The sequence below is a fragment of the Vigna radiata genome, chromosome 9 (assembly GCF_000741045.1).
Source record: "Vigna radiata var. radiata cultivar VC1973A chromosome 9, Vradiata_ver6, whole genome shotgun sequence".
NCBI classification, from domain to species: Eukaryota; Viridiplantae; Streptophyta; class Magnoliopsida; order Fabales; family Fabaceae; genus Vigna; species Vigna radiata.
Window position 1 is genome coordinate 10,287,510 of NC_028359.1, and position 14,609 is coordinate 10,302,118.

The 14,609-nt window shown below is 32.2% G+C and overlaps 2 protein-coding genes across 7 annotated transcripts in view; one reads left to right on the plus strand and one right to left on the minus strand.

The window, feature by feature from the left end:
• The window catches only part of LOC106774003 (gamma-tubulin complex component 2), a 10,023-nt gene extending 5,122 nt beyond the window's left edge, over positions 1-4,901 (plus strand). For both annotated transcript variants that reach the window (XM_014660783.2, XM_014660785.2), the window contains 9 exons: positions 1,423-1,506; positions 1,661-1,735; positions 1,816-1,947; positions 2,028-2,153; positions 2,231-2,338; positions 2,651-2,713; positions 3,275-3,349; positions 4,197-4,384; positions 4,488-4,901. In XM_014660783.2, coding sequence (XP_014516269.1) covers positions 1,423-1,506; positions 1,661-1,735; positions 1,816-1,947; positions 2,028-2,153; positions 2,231-2,338; positions 2,651-2,713; positions 3,275-3,349; positions 4,197-4,384; positions 4,488-4,623 — 987 coding nt within the window. In that variant the 3' untranslated portion in view covers positions 4,624-4,901. The remainder of the gene's footprint in view (positions 1-1,422; positions 1,507-1,660; positions 1,736-1,815; positions 1,948-2,027; positions 2,154-2,230; positions 2,339-2,650; positions 2,714-3,274; positions 3,350-4,196; positions 4,385-4,487) is intronic.
• Positions 4,902-6,062: 1,161 nt separating this feature from the next.
• LOC106774004 (fimbrin-2-like) lies at positions 6,063-14,429 on the minus strand. 5 transcript variants are annotated; one of them, XM_014660789.2, is made up of 15 exons: positions 14,230-14,429; positions 14,006-14,106; positions 13,559-13,729; positions 12,616-12,857; positions 12,361-12,532; positions 11,555-11,593; positions 11,278-11,346; positions 11,086-11,202; positions 10,177-10,388; positions 9,583-9,741; positions 8,320-8,519; positions 8,030-8,187; positions 7,763-7,859; positions 7,120-7,211; positions 6,063-6,414 (listed from the first exon to the last, which is right to left on the minus strand). In XM_014660789.2, exons 2-15 carry the CDS (start codon positions 14,090-14,092, stop codon positions 6,229-6,231), a joined length of 2,001 nt encoding a protein of 666 aa, XP_014516275.1. In that variant the 5' UTR covers positions 14,093-14,106; positions 14,230-14,429; the 3' UTR covers positions 6,063-6,228. The 5 variants fall into 5 exon arrangements, with proteins under 5 accessions (XP_014516275.1, XP_014516272.1, XP_014516274.1 ...); XM_014660786.2 differs by having other exon boundaries at positions 14,006-14,115; XM_014660788.2 differs by having other exon boundaries at positions 14,198-14,429.
• Between the last annotated feature and the right edge of the window lie 180 nt (positions 14,430-14,609).

Genomic DNA, 14,609 nt, shown 5'->3' on the forward strand with positions numbered 1-14,609 from the left:
ATATATATATATATATATATATATATTCTATCAGAGCCATGAATTAGAGTTTATCCTAGTGAGATTTATGTTTGTTGTGCATATCATTCCACCTGCTATCGAGCCATCCATTAAGCCTAGTCTCACGCACGAGATGTATATACATTGGCATGAGGGAGATGTGTTGGAAGTCTCTCATTGACTAGAGATAAAGTCTATTTAGAGTATATATGTGGATGTAAACCTCACCTTACAAGCCGGTTGGGTTGAGTTAGGTTTAAATCCACTTCTTAACAAGTTTGAATGGAAAAGAATGATAAACACAGTTCTAAAGGTAGATATAACATCTGTGCAATGCTTGTACTTGAGTTTTCTAAACAAATACTACTTGAATATTTTTGAATTGCAGTAGAATTTTGCATCCTTGCTTTATGGTCATGACTCATGAGGTTAGTCATAAAATTCAGCAATTAGACGGATTTAAACTTTTGATGTGGATAATGTCATTATTATTCGATAATTTTTGTTGGGTTGAAAAAAAAGGGAGAGTGTTATTAGATGGAAAAGGGAGGATTTAGGAAATTAGTAACGAACTAAGCTGGGTATTCAAGAATCAAGCATGTTCGGGTTGACTATCATATCCATTGGGCTTTATATAAATTAGAAGATGACCTTGTGATTATTTTCATAATAGTTTCTCTAGGGATTGTGATCTATAAATAGGGGTTTTATGTCAGTAGCAATCCAATTGAAAGGAAGGAAATATTTCAATGGAAAACATTACGAGACTTGTCTATTTTGTAAATTTTGCTGGACCAAAATTTACTATGGTTGCAATGCAACTGATCATTAAACCATGTCTTGTATGAGCACATGACAGGCCAAATTCTTAATTAAGAAGTTATTACAACATGACTAACTTTATATTAATGTTAAATTATCCATTTATTTGTCGTGACGTAATATTTTTTGGAAATCAAAATGAAAACATGGAGCATTTTTTTTTTTCTGAAATCAAACTTCCCCATGTCATGTGTATTCTATGTCTCTTGAATTCTGAAACAAAAGCTTTTGCAAAATAAGGCTTTGTTTTGAACTTTCAGAGTTTTGGGTGTTTGATGATTTATTCATTGGAAGAAAATGTTCAGTTGATTTGACTTATTTACATAGGCAATATATTGTATGAGTAAACCCCTTAAATTGGTCTCGTAAGATTTTATTTGTTGATCACTTTAGTCCCTTATGAACGACTATGAAGTCATAGACTACCTAAGCATCTTTAAAAGTCGGGGACGAAAGTTACTAATCCAAAAGACTAATTCAGGGGTTTAGTTGTGATTGCATAGATGCCTCTCAAAGAGTTAAAGAAATCAATTCGGAATGATAACATAGACTTCAGAAATACCCTTTGTTTTGGATCATACTCATAGTTTTACAATACAGGGTGATTTCTTAGTACATTTTATGGATATTGCAAGGGATGAACTAGCAAAAAAGCCTGATGAAGTCTCAGTTGAGAAGCTGCAGGTATAGTAATGAAATATCCTTCGATTTCCCATACCATTATTATTCTCCTTGTAAATTCAAGTTGGCACTTGCCTATTTTAATTTTGAAAGGGATCTAGATTCTAATTTTATGTTTTTCCATTTTTCTTATATGTTTTTCCTCTCTCCCGTTTAGTCACTATTAGACCTTGCATTGCGTACTACAGCAGCTGCAGCAGATCCTTTTCACGAAGGCTTAACATGTGTTGTGGCAAGTAACTAATTCAGTTTATAAGAAACACTTTTAAGCTGTAAATTTCAGATTTTCACATGCAAGCATTTCACTTTCAGGAAAGATCTTCTTTGCTCAGAAGGTTGGGAACATTTAATGATCTTGAAGTTAGTCAGAGAAGTTCTACTGATAATGATTTGGAGGAAACCGTTAGCATCACTGGACTTGAAACATTTTCACTAAGTTACAAGGTCTTTTCTTCTTTATATGCTTCTGAGAGTCATCCTCCCATTTGCATCATTAATGTTCCTACCTTTGGTTCTGGTTTCAGGTGCACTGGCCACTGTCTATAGTATTATCACGTAAAGCCCTCGCAAAGTACCAATTAATTTTTCGATTCCTTTTCCACTGTAAACATGTTGACCGTCAGTTGTGTGGAGCATGGCAAATACATCAAGTATGTCTGTAGTGCCTTTATTTTATTTTGTTTGTCGTGTTCATTTCTACTCACAGCATTTTGATTGCATATTGTAGGGAGTTCGTGCTCTCAATACGCGAGGAACTGCTATTTCCAGATCATCTCTTCTTTGCCGTAGTATGCTTAAATTTATTAATAGCCTTCTACACTATCTGACATTTGAGGCAGGTTTTATTTTTCTGACTTATACATTAAACTTTGAAGATCTTTCAACTTGACAGAAACTTCCCTTTTTCTATTATTTAATATAAGTATGTGTGCTTTAAATTGAAAATTTTTAATCTATATTTTTATGTTCAAATTATATTTTTATGATGATGTTAAATTGCAAAAGATTAATTTTAATATTTGTTTTTGACATATATAGGATTGGGTATAGGTGTTTAGCCTTTCCTTTTTATAAATTTGGTAGCTAAACTGATTAGCTTAGCATTTAGGTGGGTTCTTGATTTATGACTATTTACCTTATGTTTTAGGTTATTGAACCAAACTGGCATGTGATGTATAACAGACTTCAGACAGCAAATAGCATAGATGAGGTAAGTTTTTGTGGTCTTACATTTTAAAAACCGATTCGTACCTCGTTATGTGCATAATTCTTTTGTATACAAGGGGTACTCTTGCCCATGTACAGAAATAGTTATGATCAAATTGACGTATGAAGTTCCATATTAGAAGTATGGATTTTGTTGTAGGGTTTACAAGGCATTGGGCTCTTCAATTGTAATGGCTAGCTTCTGTGGTGTGGTTCTCTAGGCCTTTATCAATTGATCATAGAGCTTCACCATATCACTTAGCTGTAAACGAGTGAGCATTGCTATGTTTATCCAGGACTAGTCAAATGGGCTTACGGGGACTTAAGATCCATGATGGAATTATGGTATTTTGGTGTGGTGTTTATTAGGCCTTGAGATCTCCTACTACAATGGCAAATTTTGTGATGTAGTTCTTCCAATGTTCCTATCTGAGACAAAGTTATTACTACACAGTTAGAAATTACTTGCTATGTGCATAATATGTGCACGTCTGTCTTTTTTGTGTGTTTTTAAGCTGGGTAGGTTGGTAGATGTTTAATTCTTGACATTTTCTGTCTGAAACAGGTTATTCAGCACCACGATTTTTTCCTTGATAAATGTTTGAGAGAATGCTTACTTCTTTTACCTGAGCTGCTGAAGGTTAGTTTCTGTTTGTTTTTGTTTTACTGATTTTATGAGTTTCTGTTTTTACTCTAATAGTTATGCAATTATTGTTTTTTTGTACTACAATGTAATTATCTCTTTTCCCTTGGAAGAAATATCTTAGCTAAAAGCTTCATAATAGAAAACTACATGCTTATATAAATAGTATAACCACTTTCATATTTCTATGGCCAACATGAAAAGAGGACCTAGATCAACTAAAATTCAGTTCAATTAGCATGTATAACCAAAAGCATAGTCAACCAAATTCATTTTACCTAACATGCAAAACCAACAGCCTGACCGAAATATATTTTGATTGGCGGAAGCCTTAAATATGTTATGAAGATAAAAACTTCATACACGAGACGAAAGCTTTTCAGCTCATTGTTGGATCAGGTTATGAAACATTAATCTTCTATTTCTTGAATTAAACACAAGTGGCACAAAAACCTAGATATAAAAGCAATGATAGTTTTAATTTTTATTAAGAACAATTGTTTACCGAAAAGCTACAATTTCTAACCCATCCTTTTTGATGTTATATACAAAAATGCAAGCTATATTTAGAGCTCCATCTACTGCAAGAGGCATGTCTGGGAAAGTAGATGCAAATGGTGGGTGTGAATTAACATGAAACTTTTCATTTGCTATATATCGGGTGATACGTTTATAATAGACACTATGCAATATAATAACAAGTTTACTATTTATATGAAGTATGACTATTCATAAATTTAGTAGGAAATACATTTTGTTGCGTGTTTTATTTGTTTATCGGAATGGTTCATGACTACTCACGATTGATGTTTCTCAATTCACGATTGATGTTTCTCAATTGCAGAAGGTGGAAAGGCTTAAATCCATGTGCCTGCAATATTCAGCAGCAACGCAGTGGCTTATATCATCTTCTATTGATTTAGGTGACTCAGAGGAACCTATTGATTCAGTTGGCTTGAATAAAGCCAAAAGGAAGTCAGGTCAGGTCTTGAAGTCAACCACCAAAAACGTGGCAGTCACTGATTCTGTTCTGTAAGCCTCGAAAGCAATAGATTTGGCAAACGTGCTACTTATTTTATTTTATACTGATAATTTCATGTCATTTTAACGTTCTGACCATAATACATAATTGCAGGAAATTTGAGAAAGAGTTTAACACCGAGCTTCAGAGTCTTGGATCTATCTTGAGCAATAACTCCCAGGCAGAACCATACCTGGCACATCTTGCACAATGGATTCTTGGTGTTAAAAATGAACAAAATGGTTTATGAATGGCTTTAACTTGCAGTATGTAAGATAGCAATTATGCACAAGGTAGCGTGATTTTCAGGTATAGGTGTTGTTGACACTCTCACAGAGGCAGATAATTGTGTTTGTACCGATATTTCAGAAAAATAATCCTTATTTTTCAAGTGTTCTCTACGTTATTTTTTTTCTCAATTTACTTGGTAATTGATGATTTGGCCGTCAAAGACAACGATGTATAGATACTGTCTAATGTTGTGTTTTTATTCTGATTTAACTATTCCAATAGTTACTGTTACTGTTATATGAATATATGTGGTTCGTGTCTTACGCTGCAGCTTAACTAAGGCAGCTTAACTAAGAGAGAAGAGACTATATTAAGTTGCAATATTTGGAGAACAAGGGAAAATTTTAAATAATTTCAAGAATCACAAAAGAAGGTAAAAATTATAGACAACATTAACAAGTTAATGTTTCACGAGTATTTTATGTAGTACGGTACGATGAATTTATGAGCAATATTTTTATCTAATTTGAATTAGTTTAAGTTAATAATCTCTGTTATAACACATATTTTCTCAGAAACATACTGTTTTTTCAGTGTCTTTGTATGCCTTAATAGTAGTCCTTGATCTTTAAGCTATCTCAACGTTACAGGACAAAACAAATTTATGCGAAAGCAAAAGTTGACATTGACTGACTTCCAACTTGCCAAATCAGTTTTTTGCTCTCTTTTTCATTTTGCATAACTGAACATGCAAATTGAAATTAAGAGGGTTGGAGGAAGAAAGAGTCTTATTCCAATCATATTTCTAATGCTATACTTCATTTTTAGTCTAGGAACTTTTTCAAATTACTTATAAACGTGCATAATTCAAAAAAGTGTATTAATTAATTTCCGGTGAATAGAAAGGGCCAGTACCTTTTTCTTTCAGTAGATTCTTCCTTCCTGCACCTACATAAGTTTTCCTCTACACTCCCATGTAAGATTTTTTTTTTTTTAATTGTACAATCCAAAAGTCATTTTTGAAAATAAAAAACAACTTCTAAATTATGCAATCCAAAAACTAATGACTTCCAAAAGCCATTCTTTTCCTTAAAAAAAACTTCCGAATTAGATAATTAGGGAGCCAAAAATGACTTCACAACTATGTAATCCGAAAGCTATTATTTTTTTTTAATTCTCTTTAACTTGTTAATTTTTAACTTCCACATTACACAGTCCATAGTCATTTTAACTTCGTAACCGTGTAATGCAAAAATTAAAAACAACTTTCAATTTTAACTTCGTAGTGTAATCCAAAAATTAAAAATAACTTTTAAAATACATAATCTGAAAAATGTAAGATCGGAATTTTCTTCAGAGATTTAGGAGGAATTACCTATTTTTTTCCTTTCCTAAGTGGGACCAGAAAAACTGACGTCCCAAACTTGAAAAAAAGAAAACACTATTTTACAAAGTTGATTGAATAAAATTTGCTTTTTGAAACCATTAAATTACCTAGTGTCATACATTGATCTTCTGATCAACTAAAATGAGTGGTTCAAATATATATTATATATATATATATTATATATATAAAACCAGTTCACTCAAGACATATGTGTGTGTATATATTATATATACACATTTACATGTTCCCATTTTCATCTACTGATGAATCAGATGCAGAATCATCCAGTGTTGAATTTGATGTGGTCTCCAATTGGCTCCCACTCTCATTATCTGAAGTTCCCACTGTTCTTTCATCATGAGGATGCTTTAAGCACCAAGACATTATACTAGCTGTTAGTGTCAGAATCATTTTCTGATTCACCTGAAATCATGTTCCAACATTCTCATAAACCAATGCAAATATTTTATTATAATATATTCATGATGAAAGAGTTTTTCTTATGCTGTCATCCAATAATGAAAGCACCATATGAGTATTACTCAACAGTATTATCATGAGTGAGAATCTGTGATTGGATTACAGAACAAAAGAGCTTTACATACATTCAAACTTATCTGCTATAAAATGTCTGAGATTAACTTTTTATGCACTACAATGTAAAAGAAATTAGATTGTCTTCAGAATGTTATTCTGAATGTCAACAAATTTATCTTACATAGTTGTGTTGGATGGTATTTATATGTAGGATAATGATACTTTGACAACATTTTTTTGACAATATTTTAACATCATTTACGCGTCATTCTGTAATTGGTCCATATTAATGTTTATGATTATTATTATTGATTGTAGAGTAATTTTGGATCAACAACAGAATGACACGTAAATGGTGTTAAAATGTTGTCAAAAAAATGTTGTCAAAGCATCATTATCCTTATATGTAAGAATCTGCTATATTATTTACTTTCACTCTAGTTTTATTGACACTGTACAAAATCCTTTACACATATACTGCATTAAAATTAGACTAAAATAAAAAAGCCAAAACTAGTTAGAAATGTTCTTTGTTAATTTTTACAGAAATTCTGTAAATGTGCACTGGTAAAAGGATTGATTTAAAACTACCTCAGTGATGTCTTCAGGAAGCAGGAATATAGAACATCCAAGCTTTCTTGCAATACTGATAATGTAGGTGGCATTCATCTTTTTCTCCTGGTCTGCATGAACCATGTAATACAAAAGTTATAGGAATGTAAAGCAAGATAAAAGACAAGGACTTTGAAATGGCATAAATGTTCCCAACCAACAACATTGTAATTGAAAGTGAAGACACTTGGTGTTCATTCCATTTGGCAGACATGAGAAAGCTTCAGCATAAGGAAATTCCTTGTTCAACATAGATCAAGTCCAGAACATAAAATATATTGCACAAAACCAAAGGATACTATTATATCTGCCTATCAAAGTTTTCAAAAATGGATGCATGATACTCAATCACAATGAATAATTCAAGCTTTTTAACCCTTTATCATAAGTTATGCTTGACCAAAATTTTAAGAACTTTCACATTTATCAGATCCAAAATTTTATGGTAAAGGTATTACTTTTATAAACACAGACAACAGCTCTCATCAAAACTCATATTACCAATTTTACATGATATGATGTCAATAGAAAAGCATTCAAAGAAAGCAGAAGAGGCTATTATGATGGCTATAAAAGAAGAATGAGGTCAATATTGAAAGAGTATAGAGAAAACATAACATACCGGTTACTCCTTTTGTTACAAGACCCCAATTTACTGCTCTGTGCTGCACTGAACTTAGAAGCTCAAGGAAAAATATTCCATCTGATAAACTTTTATCCTGAAATTTGAAATTTTAATAATTAGTTAATTTGAAAGAGTCTCAACGAGATTCATTGCAAGGCTATGATACCATTGTAATGAAAATGTTAACCCATTCATACAAGGATCCAAAATTTCTTGACAAAATGTAGTTCAAATGGAAGAACCAAAGGTCTAATATTTGAATACCTTAAAACTGTCCATGCGGCTTTGACTTCCGGAGCTGCTAACCTTGCTGTTGGCCCATTCTAAAATATCAGCATCAGTTATCTCCTTCCCACGAGAGTGAAATCTCAAGTTCTTGAGAAGTTGTAGAATGTTGTATCGCATCAATTGCCACAAATAAGCTAAAAACAACATCAAGTAGAGTTTGATTTAGAACCTATGTGTGAACATTGAGTTGAATGGAGTATGCTTAATTGATTAAGTGTTCTACTACAAATGTAAGAAACAAACACATAATTTGGAAATCAACCTACCTAGTATTAACTTTTTATTTCCCTGCACAATGTCGTTTCCAGCAACATTTACCAGTGAAAATTTAAGCTGTTTCCCTATTTTCACAACTTGGTTGCAGTTCTCCACTTTTCTAAATGGCATCTTAATTGGAGGCTTGTTGGCAATTTTCCAATGGACAATCCCTGGTGACACCTTGTCAAGAGTCTCAAGGAGAACCCATCTGCAAAGAAACAACATCATTCCAACTCAGTGCATGATCAAAGTTCAAAAGAAAAATTGAAAAAAAGACAAACTATATTCAAATGAAGCTCAAATTCTTAGTACTACACATGACTCAGATAAGAGAATTTCTTCAAAATTCAGGATATATGTTTGCAAAATAGTAGAAAATATGCATCATAAGAATAAAAAAAGAGATGTTGATCATTTCTCATTAATTCATAACTATGAAGATCACAATTTGCATAAAGATATTTGTGATCATAACAAAAAAAAAAGGATAGCTTCTCCCTACACCATAATCATTTTTGGCTAATTGTACAAATGATAGAACTAAAAACAAGTATGGATTTTATATAATAATAGCCAATAAGTTCAACCATTATCAACCAGATCATGCTTCACTTATGTCTCACTACCTTATCTCCTGTTTTGTACTATTATACCTTTCATCTTTTTTAGAAAAAAGTTGAAGATTGGAATGCACAAAAACCCAATTTTCATCACCATTTTTTTATCCATTTTGTTTCTCTTCAAAGAATGAACAGAATTACATGTACTTCAATTCTTCTTACATGATGAGTAAGAACATATCTTAGAAAAAATTAAAAATCAAATGAAAAAAATTGGATACTTTTGGATATGTATCCAGATGTATTCAAGTATATGAGAAATATCTTAGAAAAAAGTTAGAAATTAAATAAAAAAGATTGAATACTTTTTGGAGATATATGGTGAAGGAAACATATGAGGAATATCCATATCCAACATGGGTATGACTCCTATCATTTTTCATTTTTGAAATATCTATGTTTCATAAATTGAAAACAAGAAGCATGAGACTATTTTCTTCATGCCGGGATAATTTCAACAAAAAAGGAATTACACTAACTAACTAATATATAAACTGTTGAGTGATTAAAAATTATAATAAAGTAAAAATGATTTCATCAGATGTATTTTACTAGTAGTTTCAATTCTATAGAAGAATTTTTAACAGAACCAGTTCAAGTATATATATAACATAAACAAGAGAACTTGTAAAAATGCAAAAGATATTCTACCCGTTTCGGAGATCCTCAAAGACATTGTTGATATATGTTGAATTTCCAAGGCTATTCATCCAAAGGCGAAATGCTCTTTCTTCTCTAGAGTCTTGAGTATCATCTGGAAATGTTTCAAGGAGAGACATTTGTTGTTTTGTCTGAGCTGAAAGTCCATTCCTAGAAGAGGAAATTGTGTTAGCTAACATATTTCTCAGAAACCAAAACAAAAAATTGTTTATACTATTGAAACTTATAAGGTGTAGAAAGCATAGCAGACATAGGTAATCAATTCATAGTCAAAAGTGGATAAAATAAGAGAAACGGATGAATAAAGATGACTACAATGACAAACAATTAGTAATCCTATTGACAAGCATATGAGCTGTGGAATCTTTAGAAAGTGATCTTTTCTAGAAAATAAAATGTTGGAAATCCATAAACTCATTACATTTATACACATTAACAAATAACCACTTATAAAAACAAATAGTTAATGAAAGCCAGGGATTAAGTTCTATTTCTTCTGGCTTTATCCACCAACAACCCAAAAATGAAACACTTGAAATGAATAACAATATAAGGTTTATGAAGAGGATTTTTATTCTCACTCACCTATGCTGGAAAATATGTGCAACAAAGGCAAGATTAAGATTTGGAGATCCTTCCACAATGTCTCTTGCAGTTAAGTATCTCTTGCAACCCATCTTATCAGCATGTTCTAGAACTAACTTTGCTCTCTCAAAGGGATTTTTAACTGCCAATGTGGAGGGATTGATGTATTCAGGTGCAAGAACATTTAGAAGGTGTGCATAAGCCTCAGCATCCTACAAGATCAGAACCATAAAAGTTCAATACAAGAAATGCATTAAGAAGCTTGAATCATAACTAATACCTATATACTGACTCAAGTTATAATTTTCCTGTATTTCCTATTTCTAAAGTGTTCCTGTTTTTGAACTTGACAATGAAATAAAAAGTACACAAATTAATAGTTATTACTACACCTGACAATAGATGTATCATGTATGCACTTGAAGTAGGCTAAAACAAAAAAAGCAAATTTTACCAACAGGGTTCAAATCTAGGAGTTGCTAACCTAGGAAGGCTAAAAGTGTTTTGAAATTGACTTTAAAACCAATTAAGATCAATGTTAGCGTAACATGTGTTGTTTAAAATTAACAGTTGAAAACCAAAAGTTGAAAATTTGCAACCACCCCGAAATGTCACTAGTTTTACAATTTTTCTATGACAGTGGGACTAAAGAATTATGTTCAGAGACACTGCATGCAAATAATTTATGTTCTATTTAAAGTTGACTTTTTCTAAAAGTTAAAAAAGAATTTGAGAAAATTACAACAACAGTGCACTTCCTAAATCAAATGATCAAATTCTTATTGAAAAGGAAATGAACAAAGCAAAACTTCTGCATTCAAATAGTACTGAATGAAAGTGGTGCTAATTGTCCAAAGCAAAAGATATAAAACAAAGTATTTTTCACCAAAATAAGAAAAACCCAGCTACCTTCACATCAGAGGAGAAGTTAGTGACAATCTTCTTGTACCCTGCTTTCTTCAGATGGAAATTCATCCACCTTAACAAGATCTTTTCTGGTGGTAGATTCATCAACTCTTCCATATCCTGTTAATTTGAAAAATATGAAGGCAACATATACAATAAATAATGACAATAAGATAATGAAAGAAAGTAAGTTACCTTACTATCATCAAGCAACTCAAGAAGCTGAGGAGTTTTCTTCAGATCAAGGTCCGCCAATAATTGTATCTAATTTATCACCACCATTAGGAATGTCAAAAGCAGGCACCACAAAATATAACATGCATTATGCAGTCACCATTATTTCACTAATAAAAAATTAGAATGCATAGTTTAAATAACGACATTCTAGAACTCATTCATAATCATAATGAAATGTTTTACATACATAAACCAAATGAAATCATAAAATTATGTATAATCAATGATTGTTCACCTTAATAATCTGAGAAATCACCCCAAGCACCAGGTGACGCTGAAATGGGAACAAAAAATAATTAGATACCACTTCACTGTGAAATTACTACTATGATCAAATACTAATCCAGAAATATCATAAACTGTTCAAAAAAATCTTGATCAACTCACTTATCAAACAGATGAACCTTGACCCTATTCTTTTCACATACATCTTGTTTTTCAGTTGGCAAACATCTCGCACAATTTGTCATTATTATCTACCGGTTCAGCATAGGTTAAACACAGGGGTCTCTTAAAAGAATTTCTAAGCACTTTGATTCAAGAAAACTTCATTTCTAAGGTGAACATAGATTATGCTAGCTAGTAAAGCAGAATTATGTCAAATGAGATTAAATCTAATTATGCAGAAACTTTCTGAGTCCAATATAATAAAATAGATTTAGTAATGAATCATCATAATGTCCCTTTTTCTCTGTAACACTGAAAAAAATAGAGGACGAGACTGTAAAATAGTGTCGCATATCATAAATTAAAATTGCCTGTGTTTAGAATCATTAAAATAAAGGGAAAACATGTTTGAGAATTACTTTTTTCTGCAAAAGAGTTGGAAGAAAATCTAATAATTCTGATCAGATTTCAACAATATTTTTATAACTTTCTGAAGGAAGAAACTGGTTCCAAACTAAAAAATCATATCTCAAATTTCAAAGCAAAGGATTTCATTTGTTAATAAAATCTAAACTTAAATTTTGTGTTTCTGCATTGTACACAGCCACAATAATGATGCTTTTAAGGTGAAAACTAAAAGGAATACAAACATACCCTTCCTTCAATGAAGTCCTGAGTGCCAATGTTAACCACTGTACATCCAATTGCTTTAGCAGAGTTGAGGCAAAGTGTGTGATTTTCATTCCTTTCCCATGGATTGAGTATTCTTTTTGTATTGATTGCTCGTTCATCAATGGTCCCTGGAACTGCCACATTGATAAGCTTGCTGCAACAGCATGTAACTCGTTTTTAAAGCAAAATTTCCATGAACAGTTAAACTGCTAAAGCAAGTGAGAATATGTGCATTACCAAAGAAGAACACCATCTTTTGCAATTTCAAAGAGCTCATTGGTTGAAGGGTCAATAGGAAGATATTTCTTAAGGAACTCATCCTTTGCAAGATAGTGATTTATATGTGCTACATATGATGCTTTCTCAGATTCACTAATTGTGTGAAGCAATGTGGTTGTAGCTGCCTTGAGGAAAGCTGAGGCGTTCTTTGGACTACTTCCAGTTCTTGAATTTGAAAAAGTTTGGAGTTTCAAGTAGACCTGTCATCATTGCATCATTATTCCAGTTGGATCAGAATTTGAATTCACCACAGTAACTGAAATTGTTCCAGTAGTATGCTTCTAATGTTTTTCTACTCTATATGAGATGAACAGTTATAAGCTTAATCAATTTCAGTACTTCATAATATAGTTAGCTTACATTACATAGTAAAAATGGAAACTGTTATGCAAATTATTTCTGCAAAAGGAAGGAAGAAAAAGTGAAAAAGTTATAAGAAATGAAAGTGTCTTTAGATTAGATTTTTATCAATACGAACCTGCGTTGAGGAAGATTTTCTTTTTATTCTTGCAATTGGTGTTTGGATTGTCAAAAATACATGCTATAAATGAATGATTCAAACAAGGAAAATCAAAACCACACAAACTTTTCTATGTAATCTTCATTTTATTACTTTACTTCCTTTTTTTAATAGTACTTAAATAAAGAATGAATAAGCTGGTCTTCAATAATCATCAGGTTCTGACGCAACAGAAGTTCAAAGTAATTTTCTTTCTTTCTTTACCATTTCAGTGATATTGAATAGACATAAGATTGGAAACCATGAAAACAGATGGATCGAGATAAAAAATAAAAGGGAATAAGGCGATGCATAGTGCAGATACAGAATTCAAAAAGATGCCACAAGATCCATCACCCTGAAAAGATGATTAGCAAATGAAAATGACAAAATAAAAATCACCTTAAGAAACAATTCAAAATCAACTTCATCCTCAGTGTTTGGATACAAATCCTTCACACAAGAAGCTCTCTCTTCTTCACTCAGATTCTCTCCCACCACCTTCAACCTTGACATCTTCGAAGCCAAATCCGCAATCACAAGCCTCCCACTCTCCCTCCTCATGCTCATGAACTACACAAACACACACTGATCATCACATGACCCAAAAGCCCAATCAACACATCAACATAAAAAATCAAATATTTCCAACAAAAACATGAGATTCAAATATTTTCTTGCACACCCCACAATGGGATTTCAACAAAGATCAAGGTTATAAAACAGGGTTAGTGAACGCGATTTTGGCCACGACTTTAAGGCTTTTGGGGTACTCACATCTGTCATATTCGTCTACAATTCTCTGCAATATCAAAAACTGTAACAAAACATTAACCAAGATGAACTTACATGGGATTTTAAGCTGCGTAGTTCCACTTGTGTGAACTGGTTCTGAAGCCATGGATCTGAAACAAGAATCCCCCAGTGGCCGGACATGTCTTCAGCTTCTTCTTTTCCAACTAAAAAGTTATGAATCAATATGGGAAATGAAGAAACGCTGAATGAGAAGAAGAGAGAAAGAGAAAGTGTTGTTAAATGTACCAATGCATCTATGTCATGCAATAGTATAGTACCTATTTGATCCAACTCTTGCTTTATTTTTTTTTATTTTTGATATCTCTATGTTTCTCTCACTTTGGTCTTAAAAAGAAAGGCTGGTTCAAGTGTGGTTGTAGGAATGAAGAAAGAAAGTAAGGTGTGTGTATGAAGTGATAGAGTTGCCAATGCCAACACCATGGGACAGTTCAGAGCTGTCAGAGTTCAAAGTTGTTCTAAAAGAGAGAGAAAATGTGAGAAAATTCAAATTATTATTACTATAATGTCCTAAGTTTGAACCTCCAAACATTTGGGGTGGGACCCTTTATGTTGTTGCCCGTTAAAAAGACTTCTTTTTTCTTTTCTTTTTTTCAAATTTTCATGTCTAAGTTTAAACATGGTATTGGGAGTGCCCTTT